This window comes from Sebastes umbrosus, chromosome 9, assembly GCF_015220745.1.
Source record: "Sebastes umbrosus isolate fSebUmb1 chromosome 9, fSebUmb1.pri, whole genome shotgun sequence".
Taxonomy (NCBI): Eukaryota; Metazoa; Chordata; class Actinopteri; order Perciformes; family Sebastidae; genus Sebastes; species Sebastes umbrosus.
This window is the reverse complement of record NC_051277.1, coordinates 1685900-1713195: the sequence shown is the minus strand read 5'-3', so window position 1 is coordinate 1713195 and position 27296 is coordinate 1685900. Positions and strand designations below refer to the sequence as shown.

Genomic DNA, 27296 nt, shown 5'->3' with positions numbered 1-27296 from the left:
TCAAGATCTAAAGGCATTATTTGAGATCCAAAGATTTTATTTTGAGATACTGTCATTATTTCAAGATAATTCATCAATCAGTTCTAAGTTGTTTCCTCTTAATTTTCTTTTACAAAATTCACATTTTTTATTAAAAACCACATCTTGAGACAATTTCTTTGTGTGATAATAGCCCAATTTGTAACGCATTTCTTTCAATTTGTTGAGGCTATTGTCAGTTAATTCTTTTTTCTTTTTTAGACAAAAGGATAATATACAAAAAAACAAACAGGTGAACAATACCAGCACATACAGAACAGAAATAAGTGATACAAATACTTAAGAGCATAAAATGAGAATAATAGAAATTACTTAAAAAATAAAAAAACAGGAGTGTATATATACACAGATATAAATATATTCAGTCATAGGAAAATTTAAATATATCAATTTTTTTATTTTTCTGAACTTCTTTAAGACTGTCAAACTTGTAAACACAAAAAAAGTAATAAAACTGTAGGTGAACTCTTGAATATTTTCTTCAAATTCACATAAAGATCCAGTGAAATTGTGGTAACATTATTATTATTTATTACTTTATTATATTGTATTGTTTTGTATTATATTGTATGTATAATATAATATTATGTTATATTATATTATATTATTATATGTTATATTAAATGATATATTATATTGTATAATACAATATAATATAGTATAGTATATTATATTATATTATATAATATGATATAATATTATATTATATTATATCATATTATAGTATAGTATAATATAGTATAGTATAGTATAGTATAGTATAGTATATTATATTATATTATACTATATTATATGATATTATATCATATTGTATGATATAATATCATATTATAGTATAGTATAATATAGTATAGTATGGTATAGTATAGTATAGTATATTATATCATACAGAACAGAAATAAGTGTAAGTATATTATACTATATCATATTATATAGTATAATATGATATAATATACTATATGATATTATACTATATCATATTATAGTATAGTATAATATAGTATAGTATAGTATAGTATATTATATTATATTATATTATATCATATTATAGTATAGTATAATATAGTATAGTATAGTATAGTATAGTATATTATATTATATTATATTATATGATATAATATGATATAATATTGTATTATATTATATCATATTATATAGTATAGTATAATATAGTATAGTATAGTATAATATAGTATAGTATATTATATTATATTATACTATATTATATTATATTATATTATATTATATTATATAATATGATATAATATTATATTATATTATATCATATTATAGTATAGTATAATATAGTATAGTATAGTATAATATAGTATAGTATAGTATAGTATAATATAGTATAGTATAGTATATTATATTATATTATATTATATTATATCATATTATAGTATAGTTTAGTATAGTATAGTATAGTATAGTATATTATATTCAAACACCACTGTTTGTTTTTGTTGTCAGTTAACTCATTACTCATTCATTACTTCCTGTTGGACGTCACCGAGTATTCCTCGCTCTCTATTGGCTGTCCGTGCTGTCAGTCATCGGGGAGTTGAAGGCGGGATCATTCCTGATGTCGCTGAAAGAAGAAAAAAGAGAAAGTTTCCAAGATGGCGGAGTAGCGCTGGAGACAATAGAACAACTATAGTTAGCTCCAGAGTTAGCCCGCTCTAACTCCGCTCTAACTCCGCTCTAACGGGACTAACCCGCTCTAAAGACCACACATAACCCGACTCGGGCTCGGCCAGGCGGGGAGGAGGAATATATCTACAAAGATAAACAGAGAGAGGATGAAGCTGTATTTAAACGGTTCAGGCAGCTAGCCACCTAGCAGCTAACAGCTAACAGCTAACAGCTAACAGCTAACGGTAGCCCGTCTAACCCATAGAGTTAGCAGCTAACAGTTAGCAGCTAGCCACCTAGCCTGCTAGTGGAGCTAACATTAGCCCGTCTAACCCATAGACATAGAGTTAGCAGCTAGCAGTTAGCAGCTAACAGCTAACAGTTAGCAGCTAACTGCTAACTGTTAGCCCGTCTAACCCATAGTAACAGAGTTAGCAGCTAGCAGCAGCAGGATCAGCTGTTAGTCAGTCAGAAGCTGTAGAAGCTGTAGAAGGAGCGGACAGCAACACGTTCACAGTAAGTGAGTTTAAATCAGCTCATCTGGAGAGTCTTAACGTTTGTTTTCTCCTCAGTGTGAGATGAATATAATATAAATAATAATAATGTTATTAGCTGATTATCAGCTGAGCTGCAGAGTTAGTGAAGTACTTATCCAGCTAACATGCTAACTAGCTCTGTGCTAACCGAGCTAACACTTTAATACTCGAGCTACAATAAAAGTTTGAGCCGAGTTGTAGCTCCGCTGTGATGCTCCACTGCGGAGAACACTGTCAGGAACAGATACCTGGAGGGGAAGCCAGAGTCTAACGGGAGATAGCTCCAGAAACAACCTCATATTAATGATCTATTTGAAGGTTTTTAAGGAATTTTCGACGCTCCAACTTTGATTAGTGAGTGGAGGAATGTTGCTGACTGAACCAGCTCAGAGGAGTTAGTCTGGTACACACACAGCTCTCTGCTTCATCCTCCAGTCAGTTAACATGGGAATGAAAAATATGAATTTACCATAGAAAGTTTTTGCAAAAAGCTTTGGTTTGAGATAAATCAGAGATAAATCAGAGGTGTTTTGTGGTTAAACTCCACCAGACTCCAGCAGCTCTGCTGTCTTTAACACAGCAAGTTAAAGGAGCTGATGTTTATAATGAAGTTTATAGTGGTTAGAATCAGGAGGCTGAATGGTTTTGCACCCAGAAACCTCAGTGTTTGTCTCCGGCAGTGAGTCGCTGTGACTGAAGGCCATTAGCAAGACAAAGGTCGCCTCCATGGAGCCAGCAGAGGAGTCTTTGTAGAGGGCGAGGGGGGTGTAGAGACGCCCAGAGGGACAGAGACACAAAACACACTAATTCAGCATTTTATGGACGAAACCTGAGCCGGGGAGTTTTTTTACTACGAGTCTTTTATATTGATGATGGCGGATTTTGTTACACCGCGACACAGCGCGGTGATGGAGAGGCTCCGCCGGAGGATCGAGCTCTTCCGGCAGCATCACAACAGCTGCGAGAGCCGCTACGAGAACGCGACGCTGGAGCGGCTGGAGCTGGAGAGACAGCAGACCTTCGCCCTGCACCAGCGCTGCCTGCAGGCCAAGGCCAAGCGGTCCAACAAGCACCGGCAGCCGCAGCCCAGCGGAGACCAGGCCGGCCAGAGAGCGCAGGGAGGCGGCGGAGGAGGTGGAGGAGGAGGCGGTGGAGGCAGCGCGGAGCTCGGGGAGAGCGGAGGCACGGCGGCGGAGCAGAGCAGGAACAGCACCCTGATAGCGGTGAGTGAGCACCGGACACAAACACACACACTACTACTGGAGGGGCATTAATAAACCACCAAGAGGGACAGCTGGAGGTGCTTCAGGCAGAGCTCGGAGTGGCAGTCTGAATCAGTTATTTGGTATTTACAGATTGCTTTAATCAGGAATGCCAGCGTGACTCCCACTACAATACAATCACAACATGTGTCTCATGATAATGGTGGTACAAACAGACTGTTGTGTGCTCTGCTGTATGTGACCACACATCAGTGACCAAATAGTGAAGAGTTACTGCACTTAACCTCATTTAACTGGTGCGATTACACCAGCAAAATCAGTTGCACTAGAGCTAAACTAGTTTGCACAACCATTGTTTGTCTTTTGAAGGTCTCATTTGCTATTTATTGATTAGTTTATAATGCAGAAGAGCAACGTTGCATTCACACCAAGACTGTTGTGTGCTCTGCTGTATGTGGCCAGACACTGATGTCTGATGTGGACCAAATAGTGATGGGTTACTGCACTTATTCTTATTAAACTGGTGCGATTACACCAGCAAAATCAGTTTGCACTAGAGCTAAACTAGTTTGCACATCCATTGTTTGTCTTTTGAAGGTCTCATTTGCTGTTTATTGATTAGTTTACAATGCAGAAGAGCAACTTTGCATTCACACCGAGAGCAAAGCGAATTTTCACCTCGCTTTACTCGCAGGCGGTATCATTTGTGTTCATTTGCTCTTGATGCTCCGGAGAGGACAAGGAGCTCGTCTCCATAGATACCAACAACTTTTCTTCCCTCCATCAACCATGGAAGAAATAACCACTGTTGCTGCTTTGTACATGTTGTGGAAGTCCCAGATATGTCAGAAAAACCAAACGCCGTCGTGTCTGGGTTCATTACATCACCCGGCGGCGAGCTGTATTCACATACAGTGACATCACACTGACTGTATCTAGCAGCCACACGTCGCTACTGCGGTATGAACCCAGAATAAACAGATTGTGCTGTGATTTAGTATCAAGAAACAGATCAAAATGGTGCTGAAATAACTATATAATGATGCTGATTAGTAAAAACTCTGAATTCATGCTTTGTCAGGTCCGTTGCCATGGCGACAAATAGATAACTTTTAAAATGCTTGTTTTCTGAATGGAGTTTGGATGGATCAGTGCCAGGCTATGCAGCTGCTCCATCAACACTCAACATAAAGTCATCTAGAGACGTTGTTGTTTCTACCAGAGACAGTCTGTGGTTTCTGCTCTCTGTACAGATATGATGGACTATCTTAGCTCTGGGTGACCACAGACACATACAAGATTTATTTCCTCCATCTCTGATTCAACAACGACAGGAGGACAATCTCAATGCCTGGAGGCTTTCACCACACAGCAGCACGCAAATTTCTCGCTCAAGTTGAAATATTTCAACTCCTGCACAAATTTGCGTCTATTCGCCTCTTTGCATCAACTTTGTATGTAATTACGCTTAACTTTTCGCTATGTTTATGCCGAGCGTCCACACTACTCCGGGTTTTCGAGCCCCTAAAATGGAGACGTTTGAAAACGCCGCTGACGCCGTTTTAGTTGAGTTTTAGTCTGGACGAACAAAAACGGAGAAGTTTGAAAACGATGACGCAGACGCCCACGTTTGCTACCCGATTGGATCTTATCAGTCATGACATGTCCTTCCCTGACTCGTCGCGCCACATCCCATTACACGTTTCCGGAAGAAACTTTATTCAGTGTCAATGTAGCCTCAGTGCCCTTTTGCCCTCTATCCCCTTTTGTTTCAGTATTTGTTGCAGTATTGGTGCTGAAACAGTTATTCAATTTAGCTGATTTACAGAAAATTAGTTTATCATTTAACTAATTTATTAGATAAAAATGGCAAACTTCTTTTTACAATCAGTGGCTTTTCTGTATCACATAGTTTAAACTGACTCACTTTGAAGTCTTATGATTGTTGTTCAGACTTTTGAATTGGGCATTTATTCTTGTTCTAAAAAAACAATTCATAGATTAAACAAATTTATTAATTAGTTGTACCTGTTTGCATCTACTTAAAGGTGCTAACTGTGGACAACTACTAGATCTTAATTATTCATATTTCCTCATGCTGTTAAAGGCTTGTTTACATCAGGGATGTTTGTAAACACACACAATTCTTATTTATATATCTCTTATTAAACTCTTCAATAATAGTTTATATAGCAAAACAAAAGCATCATATTTAAGTATAGTGTCGGATAAATGTATTAATGTAAAGGTGTTAAATCTGTGTTGATTAAATGTCAGATTATTCTGCCCTGTCCAAAATTGTGCAGAGTTTCTCAGTTTGGTTTGTAGTTTTACTCCTTTATTGTATTACAGCCTGTTAACGTCTTCATGTTCTGTCTGAATCCAGATAGACTGACGTGTGTGCTGTGTGTGTGTGTGTGTGTGTTAGCAGAAACTCAGCTGTTAGGAAACAGAAGAGTCTAAAGTCCGTCTGATAGTTGAGTCTCTCAGCAGGTGAGACTGTCGGTGGCATTTATCAGGTTTTAAACTGCAGCTCAAGACACCAAACAGGCTGCAGGTTCAATCAAACTGTGTCTGAATTGACCTACAGAGAGGAATTCAAACTAATACCCAAATGTACCTGCTGCTCTGGAGACTTTCATTCATACTTTGCAAACATTTCAAAACCATTGTGGGGGATCTGGTGGTCCTCCCCCAGAAAATTTTTAGTGTCAAAGATTTTGTTTCCTGCATTCTGGTGTCTTTAAAAGAATGAAAATAATAACTACACTGCAACAATATTTTATGTTCAACTTTTAATTTTACTTTTAATTCTCAGGAATATTCATCGGTTTTTATTCACTCATTCAGTATTTCTTTATCTTTCTCCATTTCTCTCTCCGTCTCACTGACTGAAGGTCCTTTCAGACACATCGCAACAACGCCACCACTGACCTCTGAAACCCGTTATTTTTAACGGCTTGCGCCGTAACGGCTCTTTGCTGCATCGAGCAAAGCCCAACTTTTGGCGCTGCACGCTGTGATGTTAGTGAGAGCAGCTCAAACTGTGCTGTGTCGCGAGCATAGACCTCTCTCCTTCGCCGGGAAACTGCACTAGATGTAGCTGTATTGTCGTCCGGGTAGAAACAGTAGAGATTATAGACGCTGTACAGCGCTAGAAACAGGTTGAGATAACGAAAAACTGTGTTTTAATGCAGATGAATTCACCACATAGTTGTTCTCATTCATATGTTTTTCTCTTTCTGTTGTCAGACAAATGAACCGGTATGAAACAGTGATTTCATCGCAGCAACCAGCAGTTGTTGTCAAGCTGCTGCTCTGCTTATAAAATCGTTATTTTCTAATCGTGGCGTCGTCTGATTATATCAACATAAATGACATCCACTCTTCTGTGTGTAAAAATAATAAAGAATGTCTAATGATTTTAATTAGTTGTGGTTTTAAATATTAATAGCTATTACAGACTGTGTGGGCTAAAAACAAACTAGAAGCCTAATTCTCCTTTACAATAATTCACTACATATTCAAAATCAGGCATGAAACTCATTAAAATACGTTAGAATCGAGATCAGTGTATGTGATGGAAAAGTGGTGTTAGAATTAACCACCAAATTTGTCTTTAACGGCCAAAATGTTTCTCTGGCGGAGCCTACGACGTATTGGCAGTTCGTCTAGTGTTTTTTTGTAGGTAGATGAAAACGGATTCAATAAACATACTTATTTTTTCCTTTATCATCGTTATCATGAACATTATTTAGTTTGTGTTTTCGACCTATGCTGAGTTTCTAGGGGTTCTGTGGACAGTTAAACAACAACGAGATGTTTTAGTAGAACTCTAGTAGAGTTCAGAAAACGTGGAGAGGAGCACTGAAGCTGCTCTGGAGGTTCATACACATGTTCTGTGTAGTATTAACTCTCAGTGTATCTGGTTCATAGTGGATCTGCTCTCAGCAGCAACAGACTAACAGTGACTCTGGAGTCCTGAGAGGTGACTCAGTATGTACAGAAACCCCCCACCGCCCCCTCACAGCTGACTCATCACTGTGAGTGTTGGTCCTGACTACTAACAGGAAACGCCTCGCTGTCGCTGCTGGTGGTAATAGTAGTAGATAAAGTACTTTTATATCGATTTATATGGTATTAAATTTGCTGGATTAGCTAAAAATATAATGGATTCTTACAGAAAAAAAATCTTTTTATCCACAAACTGTATATAAGAAGTGGACGTTGTCACCGTGACGTCACCCAGTGGTTTGTGGACTGCGGTTTTGTAGCCTTGAGCATTTTGGCCGTCGCCATCTTGGTTTGTTGGCCGTCGCCATCTTGGTTTGTTGGCCGTCGCCATCTTGGTTTGTTGGCCGTCGCCATCTTGGTTTGTTGGCCGTAGCCTCCTTGGTTTGTTGGCCGTAGCCACCTTGGTTGGTTGGCCCTTGCCACCTTGGTTTGTTGGCCGTCGCCATCCTGGTTGGTTGGCCGTAGCCTCCTTGGTTTGTTGGCCGTAGCCACCTTGGTTTGTTGGCCCTTGCCATCTTGGTTTGTTGGCCGTCGCCATCCTGGTTGGTTGGCCGTCGCCATCTTGGTTCGTTGGCCGTAGCCTCCTTGGTTTGTTGGCCATAGCCACCTTGGTTGGTTGGCCCTTGCCATCTTGGTTTGTTGGCCGTCGCCATCCTGGTTGGTTGGCCGTAGCCTCCTTGGTTTGTTGGCCGTAGCCACCTTGGTTTGTTGGCCGTAGCCACCTTGGTTTGTTGGCCATAGCCACCTTGGTTGGTTGGCCGTCGCCATCCTGGTTGGTTGGCCCTCGCCATCTTGGTTTGTTGGCCATAGCCACCTTGGTTGGTTGGCCCTTGCCATCTTGGTTTGTTGGCCGTAGCCACCTTGGTTGGTTGGCCCTCACCATCTTGGTTTGTTGGCCGTAGCCACCTTGGTTGGTTGGCCCTTGCCATCTTGGTTTGTTGGCCGTAGCCACCTTCGTTGGTTGACCCTCGCCATCTTGGCTTGTTGGCCGTCGCCATCTTGGTTGGTTGGCCCTCGCCATCTTGGTTTGTTGGCCGCAGCCACCTTGGTTGGTTGTCCGTAGCCACCTTGGTTTGTTGGCCGTCGCCATCTTAATAATAACACTTCTACAATGAAAATATTTTAAGCTTGCATCAAAAGTACAGGTCCAATAGATAGACCAAAAAAACATCTTAATGTCCTTTAATTTCTGTTTACATACCTGCCAACATACGTACAGTGATACTTATTCTTCTGTGATGATATCGACCAGTAATATTGGCACATAGAAGAATAAACATGAACAAAAACACAGTAAAAGTCAAATAAATACCAATGATGAAACTGTAAAACAAGAATTTTAGTACAAGACACAAAATATTCATGCTGAAAGAATGCAATGAAACTACGATAAGCTGACGTAAACACTCTAGATATTTTGGATTTTTGTGGCAAAGCGGGAGACAAAACTTTCAGCATGAGTCACTCTGAAGATATTTAGAAGCCTTTATTTATTTCACTGTGATGTTAAATATGCAGACTTGATTGTTTTAGCCACAACAAAGACTTTCAGTATCTTCTGAGCAGACTCATCTTGGCTGTATTCATCATTCTGTTTATTTAATAGTCTATTTTTACATTCTCAAAGACGGTTACTGTGTACGTTGCAGTTTTAGTGTGTTATTAACGGTCCTGTCATGTCATTTTAACCTCTGTGTCTCTGAATTAACAGTATAATTGATTTTAAAAGAGACCTTGACGGGTCACAAACACCAGAGCGAACGTGATACTTGGCAAAGAAACTCAACTTGTTCTGAAAAAAGACGTAATGTGTGTCTGTTGATATAGTTTGATCATTAAGTCAGTTTAAATTTAAAAAATACTGACAAATCTTTCCAATACTTCCTGTAATTACAGCACATTGATTTTGTTTTCATCCATCCTTTTCATTAGTTGTTGTATAAACATTGTTGTTGCCCCGGGCCGCCAGCTAAAGTTGCTATTATTAAAGAAAACCTCAAATCACAGTTTGAATCAGTTACTTCACCTTACTTGTTTTCAATACTTTGCAGTTGTTTTATCAGAGTGAATGCGCAAAATAGACCCTGAATATTAGATTAGACATCTCAGCTGGTATTTAAATGATTGAAATGTCTTTTATATGATGTATTCAGTCCAACCAGTGAACCTGGATTCAAACCCCCAAACCTGCTGAAGTGTCCTTTAGTCATCCACTCTGACCTTTGACCTGTAAACTCCCTGTAGACAGAGAGACAGCTGTACAGTTATTAGAATCATTACTAGAAATTAGCTAATTAAGAAATCTTTGCAATCAAGTCCCAAGTCCTAAAATTTGAGTTTGAGTCCTAAACGAGTCATAATGAGTAGTTCTTCATGGTTCTCTCCTGCAACTTGATTGGATGCCGTCGGATCGGTTCAAACAAAGTGGACCTGAGGAATTAAGTGTAAGATAATCAAATGCAAGTCCCAGTAATACTCACCAAAAATAGATTCCAGAGTAAAAAACAAAATGAAATGAAAAAACACGTCTTTTCATGGGATTCAGCAAAAAACAACAAAAGAGAAATTCAGTTTTTCAGTTCATGAGTAAATCCTCTCCCCCAACAAACCAATAAAGGATCTCTCAAAAGATAAATAAACCCAACATCTCCTCCGGTACCGGGCAGTTGATCATCTTCGTGCACACACTTTTTCTAAAACAGACTTTTTAATCTTCCAGCTATGAGGGGAAGTTATCAAGTATTTTCAAGTCAAAAGAATCAAGTCCAAGTCACGAGTCACTGGTGTTAAAGCCCAAGTCCAGTTGAAAGTCTTTCTCTGTTGTGTCAAATTCAGTCTAAAGTCCTCAAATTTGAAGCTTTATTCATAACGTTGATATTCGAATGACATGTTTTTATCTAACAAAGTATTCTGCTTCAATCCATATTTGTCGGCGTTTAGCCTTTCAAAAACAACATTTTCACTGCAGTCAAAAAACTGTACCTGACGAGTTATACTTATTAAAGAAAGTTGATTTAATTAAAGACTAACTCATTTAATACAATCAATGACTTTATTCAAAATGAGGATTTTGTTGGAGGATTTTTAAAAACATTTTTTTAGGGTGGTGACATAAAATATGATGACAGTTCTCGAAGCTTCATTCGCAAACCTCAATCATTAGTTAGCAGTATAGTAGTAGTATTAGTTGTAGTAGTAACAGTGGTATCATTAGTTAGCAGTATAGTAGTATTAGTTGTAGTAGTGCTAGTAGTATCATTAGTTAGCAGTATACAATAATAGTATCAGTTGACGGTGTTACCTGACAGGTGAAGCTGTCTGTAGACTCCAAGGACTCAAATTCCCAGCATGCCACTGCTCAGTGCTTTGTGGCCCCCCCCCCCACCCCCTCCACCCCCAGTAGATGGCAGTACATCTCTTGTTGCACCCCCCTCCACCACCACCACCACCATCAGTCCTGTAGCCATGGTAACGAGGAGGAGGAGGAGTCAGACCAGTATTTCAGGTTTAAGAACTGTGAGTCACTAGAGTTTCCTTTTCCTCGGGGCAGACTCTCTGCTCTCACTCTCTCTCTCTCTCTCTTTTCTTTTTGGTTTCCAGTCGTCTTTATTTGCGTGACGAAAAATGTCACACGGTCCCAGAGTTCATGAAAGTGATGTTTTCAAATGTTTTAGTTTTAACCCAAAAAAAACAGAATAAATTCTCATTTGAGAAGCTGGAACCAGTGATTATCTACCTCAAATGATTAGTGGATTATCAAAAGTGTTGCAGATTAATTTTCTGTCAATCGACTAATTGATTAATTGACCGTTCGTTGCAGCTCTTGATCCAGGGACACACATGACAGTACCTAATATAACATAAATAAATAAACATCATTCCCCTCGGTGTCAGGTCTGCCCGTTGGAGAAGGAAACTCACCTTAAGCCAAACACAAACAAACCAAAGACCCAGAGGCAGCGTCAGTATCACTACCAGGTTGTTAACGTTGCTGCTGACTCCTGAAATTGAGTAGTAAAATCATAAGATACAAGTAGAATCAGGGCAATAATACAAATTGTAAAAAAAGACACACAAATTATGTAAAAAAAATTGACAAAATTACTCAAAAAGTATGCACACAAAAAAAGCTTGTTTATTATTCTAAAGTTGCAGTTTGATTTCTATCAAACAGTGCACGTATTGTATGATTTCCTGCTGGGGTGAAATGCAAAATTATTATTTTTTTTGTACACAAAATAGTATATTATGAAGATTAATATGCAGTAAGCACCTTTAAAGTCTCTGCAAACCCACACAGGTGTGTTTACCTACTCTGACTAACTAGATATCTGCTCTGATCAGAGTAGAGAGTAGAGTAGCATAAAGAAATGTGTAAAGAAATGTATAAATAAAAGAATAAATAAATAAGTTATTTTAATAAAAAAAAATCTCAAACGGCAAATCGTGCAGAAATGAATAAATAAATACATATATTTAAAAATAAATAAAAAATAAGTGCAAAAATAAATAAAAGATAAATGCAAATTAAAAATGTTAAAACTAATAAAGTGAAAATTAAACAGAAGAATGTATTTATTTATACATTTATTTATTTCTGCATGATTTTCACTTTCATTTCACCCTGTATTTATTTACCCAAACTTATTTATGTATTCTTTTCTTCATTTCTTTGTAAAAAGGAGTGAAATGCAAAGGGACAATTATGCATAGATAAATAAATAAATGCATGAATACATAAATAAAGACATACATTTAAAAATAAATAAAAAATAAATGAATAAAAAATAAACAACAAAAAAGAAGGGAATCATTACAAAGATAAAGAAGCAAATTAAAACAGAAATACCAATTTATGTCACATTTTATCAATTAATTAATGGCTACATTTATTTTTTTATATTTTTTGATACATTTAATGGCATATTTATTAATTTATTCATTTATTTTTTAATTTGGCAGGTACCCAAAGGTTCCCAAAATGATACAAGGGCTGCAAAACAGAAAATAAATAACACAAAATTATGTTTATATGATTAACTTTTTAATCAATCCCAGAGCAAGTCACCGGTGCTGCTGAGGTTGGGGGTCTGATCCTGTTCTTCCTGTGTATGTACTGTGGTTTAAGCCTCAGTGAGCCCAGTTCAGGACTGGATCTGTGTGCACACAGTTAAAGTTTTATGTAGTTTATAGTCCAAACTGTTGCTGCTGGTTTCAGTTACTGGCCCGAGTTTAGAAGCCAACTAGTCTGTCCAAATGTTTTGATGCTGCCATTCTGGCACCAGTCGAGCTAATCAGGAAATTCTCAGCATAGTTTGAGGAAGACGTCACCGTTCTCCACACTGTGACGCCACTATGCTCATGAGCCTGAAACATTTTATCTTCACCTCCTTAAATAAACATGTACTGTCAGGATGCTTTGCAGGACGGATAACCGTTCAATGTTTGGTGTTTTATTCATTAATAATCAGGTTGGTTATCTGAGGACGTATTCTCTTTTACAGTCTGTTAGAGAGGCAGGATGTTGGCTACTATTTTACCCCACCATTTATATCTGTTTGAGTTTTATTACTTAAATTACATGGATTTAATAATGTTAGAATCAGCTGATCTGATGTGGATCTTTGATTAGTTTCAGTTAAACATTTTCAGCTTCTGAGGATGTCGGTCTGTCTTTCTACCACTTCGTTCCACACTGAAAGATCCTAACAACTGTTGGATGGATGGTGATGAAATGTGGGTCATCTTTCATATTCCCCTCAAGATGAATTATGATAACTTTGGTGATCCTCTGACTTTTCATCTAGGTCAACATGTTAATGTGTCCAATACTTTGGTTTATGAGCAAATACCTGCAGAACTAAAGACATTCCCATCAGCCTCAGCTGTGTTTACTGCTAGTAAGCTAATGTTAGCATGCTAACACAGATGGTGAACATTATAACTGCTAAACATCAACACGTTATGTTGCATTCACACCAAGAGTGAAGCAAATTTTCGCCTCGCTTTACTCGAATGAGTTGGACCGCCGGTATCATTTGTGTTAATTCATACTAGATGCGCCGGAGAGGAGGAGCTTGTCTCCATAGATACCAACAACCTTTCTTTCCTCCATTTCCTCCATCAACCATGGAAAAAATAACCACTGTTGCTGCTTTGTACATGTTGGTGAAGTCCCAGATATGTCAGAAAACCAAACGCCGCCGTGTCTGGGTTCATTACATCACCCGACGGCGAGCTGTATTCACATACAGTGACATCGCACTGACTGTATCTAGCAAGCCACATGTCACTACTGCGGTATGAACCCAAAATAAACAGATTGTGCTGTGATTTAATATCAATAAACAGATCAAAATGATGCTGAAATAACTACATAATGATGCAGATTAGTAAAAAGTCTGAATTCATGCTTTGTCAGGTCCGTTACCAAGACAACAAGCAGACAACTGATAAAAAGGTTGTTTTCTGAATGGAGTTTGGATGGATCAGTGCCAGGCTCTGCAGCTGCTCCATCAATACTCAACATAAAGTCATCTCGGCATAAATACGGCAGCAACGTTGTTGTAAACGGATCAAAATTATGCCAAAATAACTACATAATGATGCCTATTTGTGAAAAGTCTAACTTCATGCTTTGACAAGTATGACCACAATGGAAATTTAAATATTTCAACTCCCGTGAATATCCTCTTTATATATAAAAAGTGTTGTTTCCATCTGTCTGTCTCTTCTGGTTGTAAACACCAGAGGGAGCGTCACTTGTATTCACCTGTTGAGACTGAACAGGTGTTGAGATCTATCTGATAATCACACAGTTAAAAGTGTTTGAGGATCATCTGATGTGGAGGCAGCTCTGAATGTTCCCATCAGATCCGGTGTTGTCCTGCAGAGTGAACGGATCTGATCTGCTGACTGCTCTGAGGAAGCTCTTTGTTATAACTGCATTATGTAAGCTGGCCTGCAGCTGATTCTATTATCGGCAGCAGCTCACAAGCTTTTTTACTCCCAACGTCTGCCGGATCATAACCCAGTCCATCCAGCTGCAGCGCCCCCTGCAGCTGGAAAACACACCCTGCAACATACTGAAATAGAGATGCTGTCATAATTCAACAGCTGGCTTTGTTACTCAGCACTCCCAAATATCCTCATTTCATGATGCAACCGTCTAAATTAAGAAAAACAGTTAAGAAATAAATTGATCAGATTAATCGACTAATCATTGGTCATTTCTTTTAAGCAAAAATGTCAAACATCCACAGGTTTGAGCCTTTCAGATGTGAGGATTCGCTTTCTCGTTTTTTTTAACGCGCAACAAAATATGTGAAGTGGAAACTATAAATATTCAACCTGTGTTCAACCAAGTGTTGGAAGTTTTATAATTTATGTTTCTGGACTCCAACTGTAAAAGAACCCTCAGTTTTGATGATGAACAGTGGTGTTGATAACGTGTTACTGCTTTTATTAACGTTGAGTGGTTCTGTTTGTTCCTCCAGCTGCAGGAGACGGTGAAGAGGAAGTTGGAAAGCGCCAGTTCTCCGCTGGGCAGAGATCAGGTCAACGGTTTCAGCGACAGCTTCCCCCCCAACAAGAAGGCCTGTCTGGACAACGGCACCTCCAATGGGTCGCCCCTGGACTCCAAGCTGGGCATCAGCGACTCTCTGAACTCTAACGGGAACCACGGGCCGGTCGGAGAGTCGACGGACGGCGGCAGCAGGGAGTCGGTCTCAGACTTCCATCGGAAGGAGATGAAGCAGGAGCCCGATGACATCCTGCCCATCATGCCGCCGTCAGGAGGCGGCAACAACAGCCTGTTCCCCGACCTCAACCTGAACGAGCAGGAGTGGACGGAGCTGATGGAGGAGCTGAACTGCTCCGTGGCGTACGAGGACATCCAGGACATTCTCAATGACGGCTTCGAGGACCGCAAAGACCTTCTGGACCTGGCGCCGACTCCAGGTGGTGCTGGGGCGGTGGGAGGAGGAGCAGGAGGAGGTGGGGGAGGCGGGGGAGGCCAGTCATCCCAGGGTCAGCTTCCTCCAGATCTGGTCAGCGTTAAGACGGAGTTCTCTCCGTCATCAGTGGCGTTCGAACAGGACTCTCGCACCGGCTCCCCCCACGTCAGGTCCACCTCCTCCGGGCCTCCTCCTCACCCCACCAGCTCCCCCGTCGCCTCCTCCTCCGCTTCGTCCCCGGCTCTGCCCCCATCCCAGCCAGCTCCTCCACCCAGGCAGCTTCCCTCCAACCACCACCTCCCTACGGGCCCCCCGGTTCCCAAAGACCTGTCCCCGGCCCAGCAGCTCCAGCAGCTGGCCGCCCAGCAGCAGAGAGCCCAGCACCTCCACGGCCAGATGCAACACAAACCGCCACAGCCGGGGGCCAAGTTCCACAACCCCCCCCATCCCCACCCCCACCCCCCACCATGGCCCCAGATGGCCAACACCTCTCAGAGCCCACTAGGGGGCGCGTTTGGTATGGACAAGCCCACGAGCCCCTCCCTGTACCCACAAGACTTTAACCCCAACGCCCAGAAGCAGCTGCTGATGCCCGGTCAGCCCAACAAAGGCCCCCCCAAGGCGGGGCCCGGCAGCTACATGCCGGGGCCCGCCGGACACCCCAACATGATGGTTCACCCTACGTCGGGGCCGCCCCTCAGCCACCCGCCTGCGCCAGGGGCTCAGGTCTCGGCCGCCATGCTGAACTACAACAACACCAAACCTCTGTCGCACTTTGAGGCGGGGCCCGGGCTACCGCGGCCCCCCAACACCCAGAGCCAGAACAAGGCGGCCCTGCTGACGCTGCTCCGACAACAGCAGCAGATCAAACAGAAGAACAGCATGAACTTCCGTCAGCACATACCGCACGCACAGGTAAGAAACACACTCACAGTTACACCAGAAATACCACGTTACTGCTGTGGGAGGAAATCTTCAACCTATTCAAAATATATCTTATCAGGCGCCTCTATGATTTGTTTCTTGGTCAATCCTCCCGTACATTTCACAACGCTTCAGCTTATTAAAAATGGGACCTTCTAATTTCTGCCTCCTCCCTTGTGTGCTGTGCACACCTGTCCTCTCCTGTCTCTTGTGGGGCTGAGAAAATAAAAACCTTCTCACAGCCACTGAGAGACAAGATCTAATAATTTATCTCTGACTGGCACAACAAGAGTGTATCATAGTCACAGAAACCACCCCATCCTGTGCATATAGAGATTATTAAATATAACCGGGGTGCACCGATTTATTGGCTGATATTCGCTTGTTGACTGACATCGGCCTATCGGTAAATAAGATGACATTTGTCGATGGCAGTGGCCGATGTCTATCTGTTGTGTTGCACCGGCTAAATGTTGTTGGTTATTGCGGTCGGTCTCAGTAACCGTAACAGTAACCAGCTGCTGGTTCAGAGAAGAAGCCGCTGGATGGACACGACTCTGACTGCGTGCACTGTGTGGACATGTGGTTTCTTTACAGATAAAAGTGAAAGAAAAAGTTGACCGTGTGGGAGTATTACACAGCAATAAAACAACATTGACAAGATTTCTTAAAAACAGTCACAGCGGTCTGGATGAACGAACCTGGTTTGAGCGTAATGTGTCACTAGAAGCCTGTCAGTCCAACGAGAGTACGTTACAGTGGGAACATCCTCCACGCCGTGCAGCAGTCTGTCCCCCATACCAGGATCCAGTCCTGGCTGAGCAGACTGCAGCAGCCTGTCGGGGCGCCGCATCGTAGTCCCATCGTCCGCCGTGGGTCCGTCAAGCCCGGACAGCTGAGGCAGCGAGGCCGGAGGCGGCTCCAGCAGGGCGGAGTTCTTCATTCGCTCCCAGGCGTCGTTTTGCCGCTACTAGTCCTCTAGTTAATCTGTCGCGGAAGGCATCGTTCTCTCGGGACGGTTATAAAAATATATATTGGGTCGCCAAATATTCCTACTTGTTAATATATGAGCGAGTGATTAAGAGCAGGTCAAGTCTATGTGTGAGAAACACTGCTTCTGTTTCTAATCACTTCTACATTTATATTTAATTTGTATTTCACAAAACTAATATTTCTGTTGGTTATAGGTACTGAAATATTCTTCTCATTGAGTCGTTAGTTGTACAGCAGATTAAAAGGCTTTTGAAGCAGTTATTTTGAAAAAATTAACTTTTTCATGTGAAAGAATGATATATTAAAGGTTGTTTCATAAATTAGTGACAGTGTTTGTTAATCAGTGTGATGACATGTCTATAAAACAGCTCAGTTTCTTGTTATAATGAAGAGGTTTTTGTTTCCCGGCACAAGAGAGGGAATAAAGGACAGAAACATCGGTATCGGCCCAGAGTGTTTGCAATCAGTGCATCCCAACTTTAAAGGCTTTAAATAGATGTTTTTTTCCTGTTGAGAGAGTTTTTCCCTCCTCAGCAGCAGATGCTAACTGTAGCATCCGTGCTAACATCACAACTCTAAAACAACAACAACAGTACGGACTGATCAGAGTGTTCCTGCTCTGCTTTCATAACCAGGCCGGCAGCACATTCCTGGACTGTATCACACAAAGGCCTTCATACCGCTTCACTCCCCAGATCTGAATAAGGTCTGCAGATCGTTTCTCTAAACTGTTTGATACTAAATTCTTAGGATACAGAACATGATCCCTGTTAGCATTAATATTAAATATGATCTATATATATCATGGTTCAGCTTCAGACGGGGTCTAAACTCCCACTCAGCGTTAGTGGACTGATGGAGTCTGAACAATGAGGGTCTGTTACAGCAGCAGAGTCTCCTGCTGGCTGGTTCTGTTAAGACACAGCGACTAGAAAACTCTGCACCCAAAGAAAGAAAAAGACATTTCTCTTTCCTACAGGACACATGGGGGCGGGGGGGCGGCTCTATAAATCAGGTTTTTACTGACTCCAGTCTGTTGTCTTTGACTGCTGGTCAGATCAGGAGGAAACTGGCTTTCTTTATAGTGTTTAGCTTTAACTTGGCTGCACCAGGAGAAGCACTGTAGTTGTAATCCTTCTAGCGCCCCCTACAGGCCACACTGACACCAAACCAGACGACAAAATGTCAATCACAGATTTCATCAGATTTACAGGTTGGATGAGAGAGCTGGGTGGATCTTTGTCCGGTCCAGTGCATAAAACTGGTTTGATTTTATGCAAACCAACTGAGCATTGTCATTATGTAGGGGTGTCCCGATTCTCCAAACCCACGATTTGATTTGACTTTCGATTTAAACATGTCGTTGTCAGACTGTGGCGTCTTGATTCGTAAAGATCAACAGTTCATTGGTTTTATGCCCTGACAAGTCATTAACACTTTCAGATTCTTCTTTAAAAAGTGAACTGAACTCCCTTTTTATTTAGAAAGTATTTCAAAAATTAGACTACCAAGAGTCTACAGTATAAAAAGCTGCATCTTTTCAACATCAGTATCTGTGTGACCCACCTCAGTACATAATCATTTCAAAAACAACACATAAATCCTTCTGCAGTGCATTACGAGTCTGCTATAATTAGGGATGCACCGATACCACATTTTTGTTGTTCTGTCGGGAGATGCAGTGACTTAAAGTTAAACCAAGTAAGAGTAGCGCTATGATGAGTAAGGCAAAGTGAATAACTACTAACTAAAGTCCGCTAGCCGTTGGACTCATTCATGCAGTGTAAAATACCACAGACACGCAGGAAGTGTCCTGGGTATCGTAGCGACAGGGACGGCCTGCATTTCCCATCATGCCTGCCTAGTCCTGAGTGCTTTTGATTTCGATGGTCGAGATCGGAAACCGATTATGACACATTCTGGAAAATGAAAAAGTAGCCGACGTCAGCAACAGGTGCCGACGGCATCACAGCGCTAGATAAAGCTAATAAAGAGATGGATGGAGCTTTACAGGTTGTTGTTAGTTGACCAGCTTTAGGACTCCACAGTGAATGTTGAAGTTAAACTGGCCTGTAGCTGGTTGTACTGGTTTCAGTCCAACAGGTGCAGATGAAGACCAGTACAGAGCAGTTAGCTGAGTCGAGGTGAAGTCGCTCTGCAGCAGGGAGGCCTTTTGTTGAGTTGAGGTGAAGTCGGTCTGCAGCAGGGAGGCCTTTTGTTCAGCTGCTTCAGACCGGTCTGGGCCCCACGCTTTAACATGACTCTGTGTGTGTGTGTGTGTAGCAGCTGGTTGCTAAGGCTCATGGGGGGGTGAAGGGAGGCAGTGACAAAGCAGCCTTTCATATTCTCTCTGTATTTAAATATAGCTGCTGCTGCTGCTCTCTGCAGACGGGACGCTCTGTTCCTGCTCAACTTTACTCAAAACTTATACTAACATATACTTGTTAGGCCTCCATACAGTACTGTCTGCAGTTGTTGGAAGTACTCAAGTACTGTACAAGTACCTCATATGTGTTGGGGCTGGGACAATTCCCCTATCTCCAGATTCAATACTATCACGATACTTAGGTGCTGATTCGATATGTGTTATGATTTATTATGATTTTTGTTAACTTTTTTAACACTAGACCATGGGAAAAAGTTGAATCATACACTTCTAGTAGGGTAGTATTTGAGTCTATGTGGAGGTAGAAGGAAGTTACCTCTTTTATTGTTGTAGTCTGAGTAACATGACGTCGTATCCGTCAACCAAAACAAACCTCAGAAAGTAGAAAACGTTTGAGTGTCGTCGTGGATACGACCTGCACCCTCCCATGTTAAATCCAGCGTGGTAAACACTACACATCCAGTAAAGGATGGAAACACTTTGGGGTTCACACATTGACAGGAAAAGCAGAGCTAGACAGAGCAGAGCTAAAGCTGCACGCTAACTTCTAAAAAAGGCCAAAATGTGTCCAAAAATAAGTCTGAAAAAAGCCTGAAATATGTCCAAAACATTTCTGAAATTTGTTAGAAATATGGCTAAAAAAAGGCCTAACAAAGGCCAAAATGTTTCAGAAAAAAGGCCAATATATGTCTGAATAAAAGTCTGAAAAATGCCTGAAAAATATCCGAAAAAAAGTGTGGAAAAGTTGCAGGAATGCATTGAAACGGCCCCGATAGAGCTGACCATGGATGGATAAAGAGAACGGAGCTGACGGGAGAGCTAGAGACCACCTTGGAGAAGTTAGAGGAAGTAGACACGTGGGACTACGTCCGCTTTTCAAAACCCTGGAATCTCTTGAATGTCCTGGAATTTGACAGGTTGTAGTTGTTATGGAAAACTGTTAAACCGTATAAATATGGAGAATATGTTTTCCAACAGCTTACATAGTTTTGTTACAGCAGATCTAAACTCTGCTTTTAGACTCACAAAAAGTTTTTTTTTAATGGAGTAACAAGGAGCAGATTGAGGTGTTTCGACACAAATTAATCGGACTATCTCTGACATAACGGACTGAACCACCTCTCTCCTGTTTCCGGCTCATTCATAACTACGTCCTCTTAATGTGTGTTTCTCTATCAGGACCAGAACTCCTACCCGGCTCCTCCGCACGGCCCGGGCCCCACCAACACCATGGCGTCTGCGCCCGGAAACAACGCCATGACGGCCCAGCCGGGGGCGAACGCCATGGCGGGTAACCATGGTAACGCAGCGTACCTGAGCAGCCAGGCGGCGGTGGCGGCGGCGCTGAAACAGCAGCAGCAACAACAGCAGCAGCAGCAGCATCAACAGCAGATCCTGGAGCAGCAGAAGCAGCAGTACATGCAGAGAGCGCAGCTCATGGCTGAACAGGTAATCATGGTACATAAATATGCTACTTTTCCTCATTCATTTATACTTCACCAATCAGACTACACCAGGGAGCTGTTTGTCTGTAGAAGCCTCCTGATGTGAAGCAGCCAGAGTGTTAGGACCCGCTGCGGTTTCACATTTTAATCCTTCAAGATCTCAATCAAAACAATAACAACAGAGGGAGTTTGGTGACGTGGTGAAGCAGCGCGGGATCATGGGAGTTGTTGTCTTCATGTCAGTCAGCTTCTCCTGGTTAGGATTCCTTCAGTGTTCATCATTCAGGAGGTTTTTATTATCAGCAGAGGTCTCCTCCTCTCCAGAACAGACTAAATAAAAGCAGCTTACGTTAAAAATCAGTGTTTCTCCGACGCTGTTCAGCAGCTGCAGGACGTCCCGGAGGAGCTGCGAGCCGAGCTGACGCTAACGTTTGCTCAGCTTGATAACTTCAGATCAAGGAAATCCTTCATCCGGTTAAAATATAGAGTTAAAAACTACAAGTGTATTATAAAAATGTGGCTTAAACTGACGCATGCACAAAGAGGGTATGACATCATTGACAGGCAACCAAACAATAACATAGGTCTAGTGCAGAGGTCAGCAACCTGCATCTCTTTAGCTCCTCTCCAGTGGCTCCCTCCTGTGGATTTTAACTGGATATAACTGTTTTTTGTTTACATTTTCATTTTTATTTATCATATCACGACGGAGTATTCGGGCCACTTTGAGGAAAAATAAATAAATCTGAGATTTAAAGAAAAAAGTCATGGGTTTACGAGAAAGTCATAATATAATAAAGTAGAAATTTTACGTGTTATTTTCTTTCTTTCTCGTAAAGTTATGACTTTATTCTGTATATCTCAGATATTTTCCCCTCAATGTGGCCCTAATACTCCGTAGTACATTGTCTCTTTGGCCCTCACTGCATTAGACTTATATACTATATACTTAGACTATAAACTGTGTTACCTTCATCACAATGATCAAATGTTTTGCGGCTCCAGACAGATTTTTTTTATTTTATTTTGCCTAAAATGGCTCTTTTGATAATAAAGATTGCTGACCCCTGGTCTAATGGTTTTAAAACAATTGAATGCGGAAAGTTACATATTATACCTTTTTAAATTCAAACTTTAAATTAACTTTGACTAGAACCTCATTATTATCAAACTAATAACTGCTCGTTTGCTGACAGTTAATTTAATTTAATTCAAGTGTAGTAATTTCTTCTTCCAGCCGGAGCTGCTGCGTTACTCCCCAGTTTTACACCGTTGTGTTGTTTCTAGATAAAACTTCTGATGAGTTGTCTGTTGTGTCTGTCCGTGCAGGAGAAGCAGCGGCAGCAGGACCAGCAGCTGCAGAGACACCTAACCCGACCTCCCCCACAGTACCAGGACCAGCCGGGGCAACCGGCCAATCAGAACCCGTTCCCACAGCCGACAGTCAACCAGTTTACAGGTAGGAACAAGACGAAACTCTGGTGCTCTTTTGATAACAGCCGCTAGCTAGATGACGCTGCAGGTAGCACTACCGCCATTTTGGACTGAAAACGCCATGAGTCTGTGATTGTTGATTGATTGTGATTGTTTTTACAATAAAAAGTAAGGAAAACAGTTGCATTAAAAAAAAATCAAAACCTGAAACTAAACTGCAAAGTCATCAGATCAATAAAATAATATTTTTAATTGATTGCTTTGCAGTTGAGGTTTTAAAGATTCAGGTTTTTATTTAGTATTTTCTATTTTATTTGCTTTAGTGCAACAGAAAATATTGAATAGATCTCAGAAAACACTTTTTAAATTTCATTTTCTGGGTCAAAAACTATTTTTTCAGGTTGCTCTGCACTTGTGTAAATTAATATTAAAGAAAGGATAAATGACAGTCAGGCGACCACAACAAGAGCTGCTGTTTGGTAAAATAAAGTGTCATTTTATATCAGGACCTGTTGATCCTCAGAATGAGTCTGTTTGTTTCATTATAATACTGTTGGATCACGTTGTTGTTGTTGATGGACAAACACTTCTCTGTCTGAATGTGTAAATGATGCTCACCGCTGATTTGAATGTGAAATAACAGAAACTGTTCTGACACGGAGCCGCTCAGACTGATGTTAAACTTTCAGCTGACACATTAAACTGACATCTAATGATAATCATTAACAGCTTCTACTACTGCTGGATAGTTAATAACTTTATGGTGCGTCGTTGATAGCAGCATTTATAAAACACCTTAGAGGAAGTTTCACTGAGAATCTCCTGTTGCAGTTGTTTTTTAAGCCCTTAACAAGGCTGCAGCCAACTCAGCTAGTTTTCAATGCTGGTATCATATGAAACTATTAAACCTGATACAACCTCAAAATCGTAAGTTGCGTTAAAGAAATAAGTAGCATTCAAACGCGTTTGTTATCATCACGTTAACTTTGACGGCCCTAAATATAACATTTAGTGATGCTGTTGTGTTTCTTCTTCACAGCTTCCTCTCAGTCGATGGTCAGCATCGGCCCCCCCCCCCGGCTCCCAGCGCATGTTCCCTCAGAACCAAGGTATGATGGGTATGAGCATGGGTCAGGGTGGTGGGCCGGCAGGCGGTGTAGCGCCGCCCTCGGCGGGGAGCCAGGGTGACCTCAGTCTGTCGTCCTGTGGGGGCGGAGGAGGTGGCGCCGGTGTGGACGTACAGCAGGTGCTCTACAACAACATGAACCTTCACCCCAACCACCCGGGCCACCCGTCCCACCCGCCCCAGCAGGCCGGCCTGCAGCGCCAGCCGCTGGGCGCCATGAGCGCCGCCTACAGGCAGAACCTTCTGGCTCAGCAGCAGCAGCACCTGAAGACGCAGCCCAACGCCGCCATGTTGAAGCAGCAGCAGCTGGCCGCTGCTGCCGCTGCTGCCGCCGCCGCCCGCATGCCGGGCTCCATGCAGAACAGTATGGGAGCCAACCTGCCCGGCTCCATGCAGGGCGCCGCCTGGCAGCAGCAGCTGGCCAACCAGCCGCCCTCCAGTAACGCCGGCCTGCCTCCCAACGCCTTCAACAACCAACCCAACACCTTCCACATGCAGCAGCAGTCTCGCATTCCCAAGATGCCGCCTGGCGCTGCGCCCTTTGGTGCGAACTCTGGCGGGCGTCCTATGGGAGGTCTGAACCCCGCGCAGCAGATGATGCAGACAAACATGGCGGCCGCCCAGCAGAGGGCGCCGCCCAACCCTCAGAGCCTCGGCCAGCCGATGGCCAATCAGCAGCAGACTCAACAACAACAGGCCAATCAGAACCAGGCTGTCCTCCCCGACCTGGCGGCATTCGGACAGCCGCAGGGCAACGGCCGCCAGGGACTGCAGTGTAACCAAGGATACCAGGTGAGCAGGACTGCCAATCAGCAGCAGCAGCAGGTGTCGTTTGGATACAACGTGGCGTCGGGGAGCTTCGCCGGCGAGAGCGAGCTGGTGGACTCCCTGCTGAAGGGTCAGAGCACCCAGGAGTGGATGGCCGACCTGGACGAACTGCTCGCCAGTCACCACTAGTCCGACGCACCTGTGCACCTGGAGCACCTGAACCCTGCTGAGCTGAGAGGCTGCACTGACGAGTCGCTGAGGACTTTCTGACAAGATTTCTGTTTCCAGACCGACACTGTTGTGACGTGTTGAAAAAGATGCAGACAGGAGGTCGGAGCGTTAGCGTTAGCCACCCAGCTAACGATGAGACCAGCCAGCTGATGGTGATGTTTTCTTCACTCGCCTCCCTCTATAAACATCTGGCTGGCAGGTAAAGTCATGAAGGTTGTTCCTTCAGACGCTGATCAGTGGTCGAGCTGTTTGCCGTCCTGATATCACGGTTATCACGGTAGAATTATATCACAGATATATGAGCCCGCTGCCGGATCCATTGCAATGCAATGAAGAAACAGTTTGGTATTCCTGCTGGTTAGTTTAATTCCCACAGCGTGCAGCAGTCAGTCAGCTGAGCGCTGGAGGTTAAAAATCCATCAACTGACTCACTGGGTAACAAATAAAACCAGTTCAGTCGCAGCTGAAGCCCTGATGTGTCGAATGACACCAGGCTTCATTCAAAGATCTGACAATTTAACGATGAATTGCTCTTTGCAGATTTACACATGTGGTAGAACAGAACTTTTAAAGCCTTTTCTAATTCTCCAGGATCTTCTGGTAAATTCAGCATCTATAAGTGATCCGCTGAACAGGAAGTTCATCTATAAAATAATCAGTTTTGACAAGTTCAGAGGGTTGGCTGTGAATGGCGTTTACCCGCACGCAGTCACGAGTTTAACTAGTTTCATCCCGGGAGAAAAATCTCAGAATTTCTGAGACTAAAGTCATAAATTCAAAAGTCAAAAAAGTTGTGAGGGTTGACCAGGTTTCTGTTTTCATAAATTTAACAGAATATCTGTTGTTTTATGAGTTAATATCCACCACATGTTTCAGTTCTGTTTCCACCTCGTGTGTGTAAATCTGTAAACGAGCGACTCCTCTGAGCTGCAGACTGACGTTTGATGTTTGCAGATAATAATTAGTGTGTAAATATCTCCTGTTGCACACTGCAGTGTTTATCGATGACTGGAGACTGAACGGAGGAGTCGTATTAAGACTACTGAAGCTATGGCTCAGTGCTAAACCACTGTACCTGCCCCCCACAACCCCCCCACTCCCCCAGAGCGCCACCTGCAGACCGTCGCCGTCACTCGGTTTCAGAAACCTTGAAAGGTTTTAGTTTTTGGGAGGATGAAGTGAAATCACTCTTTAAGAAGCAGCTGATTGTTGCACAGAGAATTAACACACATTAGCATTATGTGATCCTTTTAAAGGACCATACCGCTGTTTCTGCATGTTTTACTACAAATCACAAATACTTTTCGGGGCTTGACATTAAGCTTTTTCAGCCAGTTGTCGGGCAAGTAGATGAGATGCCCGATAGCCAAACTTACCTGTCTGAAATGGAAAAAGTAGACCTATTAAAAAATAAAGAAAATCAACAGGGATTTAAGCAATTATTATAAGTTAGTAACGCACAAAACATACAATTTAATAAAACTCCTCAAAACTGTATCGGTCAGTCTTTGCACTGTTTTACAAGATTACATTTGAACACATCATGATAGTGTTATAATTTACCTTCGCCTAATGCTCATTTTTACTAAGAGGAGCATGAACGCACCATAATGTAATCATCCGTTAGCATTAGCTGTTGGCTCCTTATTTACATTGGAGAAGTTTTCTTTCAGGGATTTCTGACAGGTTTAGGAAACAACCTACTTGGTGATGTTGTGGAAAAGATCGTGGATTGTCTCATAAGTCTCATATTGTAAAAAGTGAGATTTTCAGGTCTTGTACATTATTAAACAGGTTTATGTTCTATATAAATACTGTTAAACTATCAAAACGCTCAATATACGGAGAAATACACACAGCCCGTGTTCAGAAATTGTGCGTTTGAAACGGGCCTTCAGGATTTCTGTCCATTTGTGATGTCACAAATATACAATATTTAGACCGTTACACGGTTTAAAACGTAAACATTTTAAATGTGCCCCAGTTTATTTCCTGGTTGCAGTGTATGTGAATAACATCAGCTGACAGGAAGTAAACATGGACCCAAACTGTTGCCTAGCAACGCAATTCGGTTGCATTTCCATTGAAATGCACTAAAACGGAGCGTTTCAGACAGGGTGAATACAGGTATATTCAGACAGACAGGTCATTGACTACTAAATTTCTCAGTGTGTGTTTTCAGTCACTTCGGTATAAAAATCAACTTGCAGAGAGAGAATCCATCACATCACGTCTGTAGTTTTATATTACTGTGGTATTATTTTACCACACGATGTTACTGTGATGAAATTTAAAAGCAGACATGGTGGCTGAGCCAAATTCAAACAAGTTCATTTTCATACCGTAGGGAAATAATCTGGCAACACAACACTGTTATTTAAATATCTGAAACAATACGGCGTGTTTAGTTTATGGAAATGACCACGGATGGCACGGATCGGCTGAACTTCTGTGTTGAGTATTACAAGATAAATAAATAAAAAATTAATAAAAAATCATCTGCAGGGTGTCGTTTGCCCTCCAGCTGCAGAAAATCTTTATTTAATTCAGATTCACCAGACTGAATTATACGATCGACAAATAAGTT

The 27296-nt window shown here is 41.9% G+C and overlaps 2 protein-coding genes across 2 annotated transcripts; one reads left to right on the top strand and one right to left on the bottom strand.

Moving 5' to 3' along the window:
* The first annotated feature begins 1596 nt into the window (after positions 1-1596).
* Positions 1597-26632, top strand: maml1 (mastermind-like transcriptional coactivator 1). Its single transcript, XM_037781087.1, is given in 6 exon segments — positions 1597-3433; positions 14944-16317; positions 20885-21154; positions 22480-22609; positions 23624-23651; positions 23653-26632. Coding segments are annotated over 6 exon segments (3171 nt in total). The 5' UTR covers positions 1597-3079; the 3' UTR covers positions 24668-26632.
* Positions 7599-10122, bottom strand: LOC119494881 (RNA-binding protein FUS-like). Its single transcript, XM_037781091.1, has 2 exons — positions 8649-10122; positions 7599-8553 (listed from the first exon to the last, which is right to left on the bottom strand). Exon 2 carries the CDS (start codon positions 8443-8445, stop codon positions 7675-7677), a length of 771 nt encoding a protein of 256 aa, XP_037637019.1. The 5' UTR covers positions 8446-8553; positions 8649-10122; the 3' UTR covers positions 7599-7674.
* Positions 26633-27296: the final 664 nt, after the last annotated feature.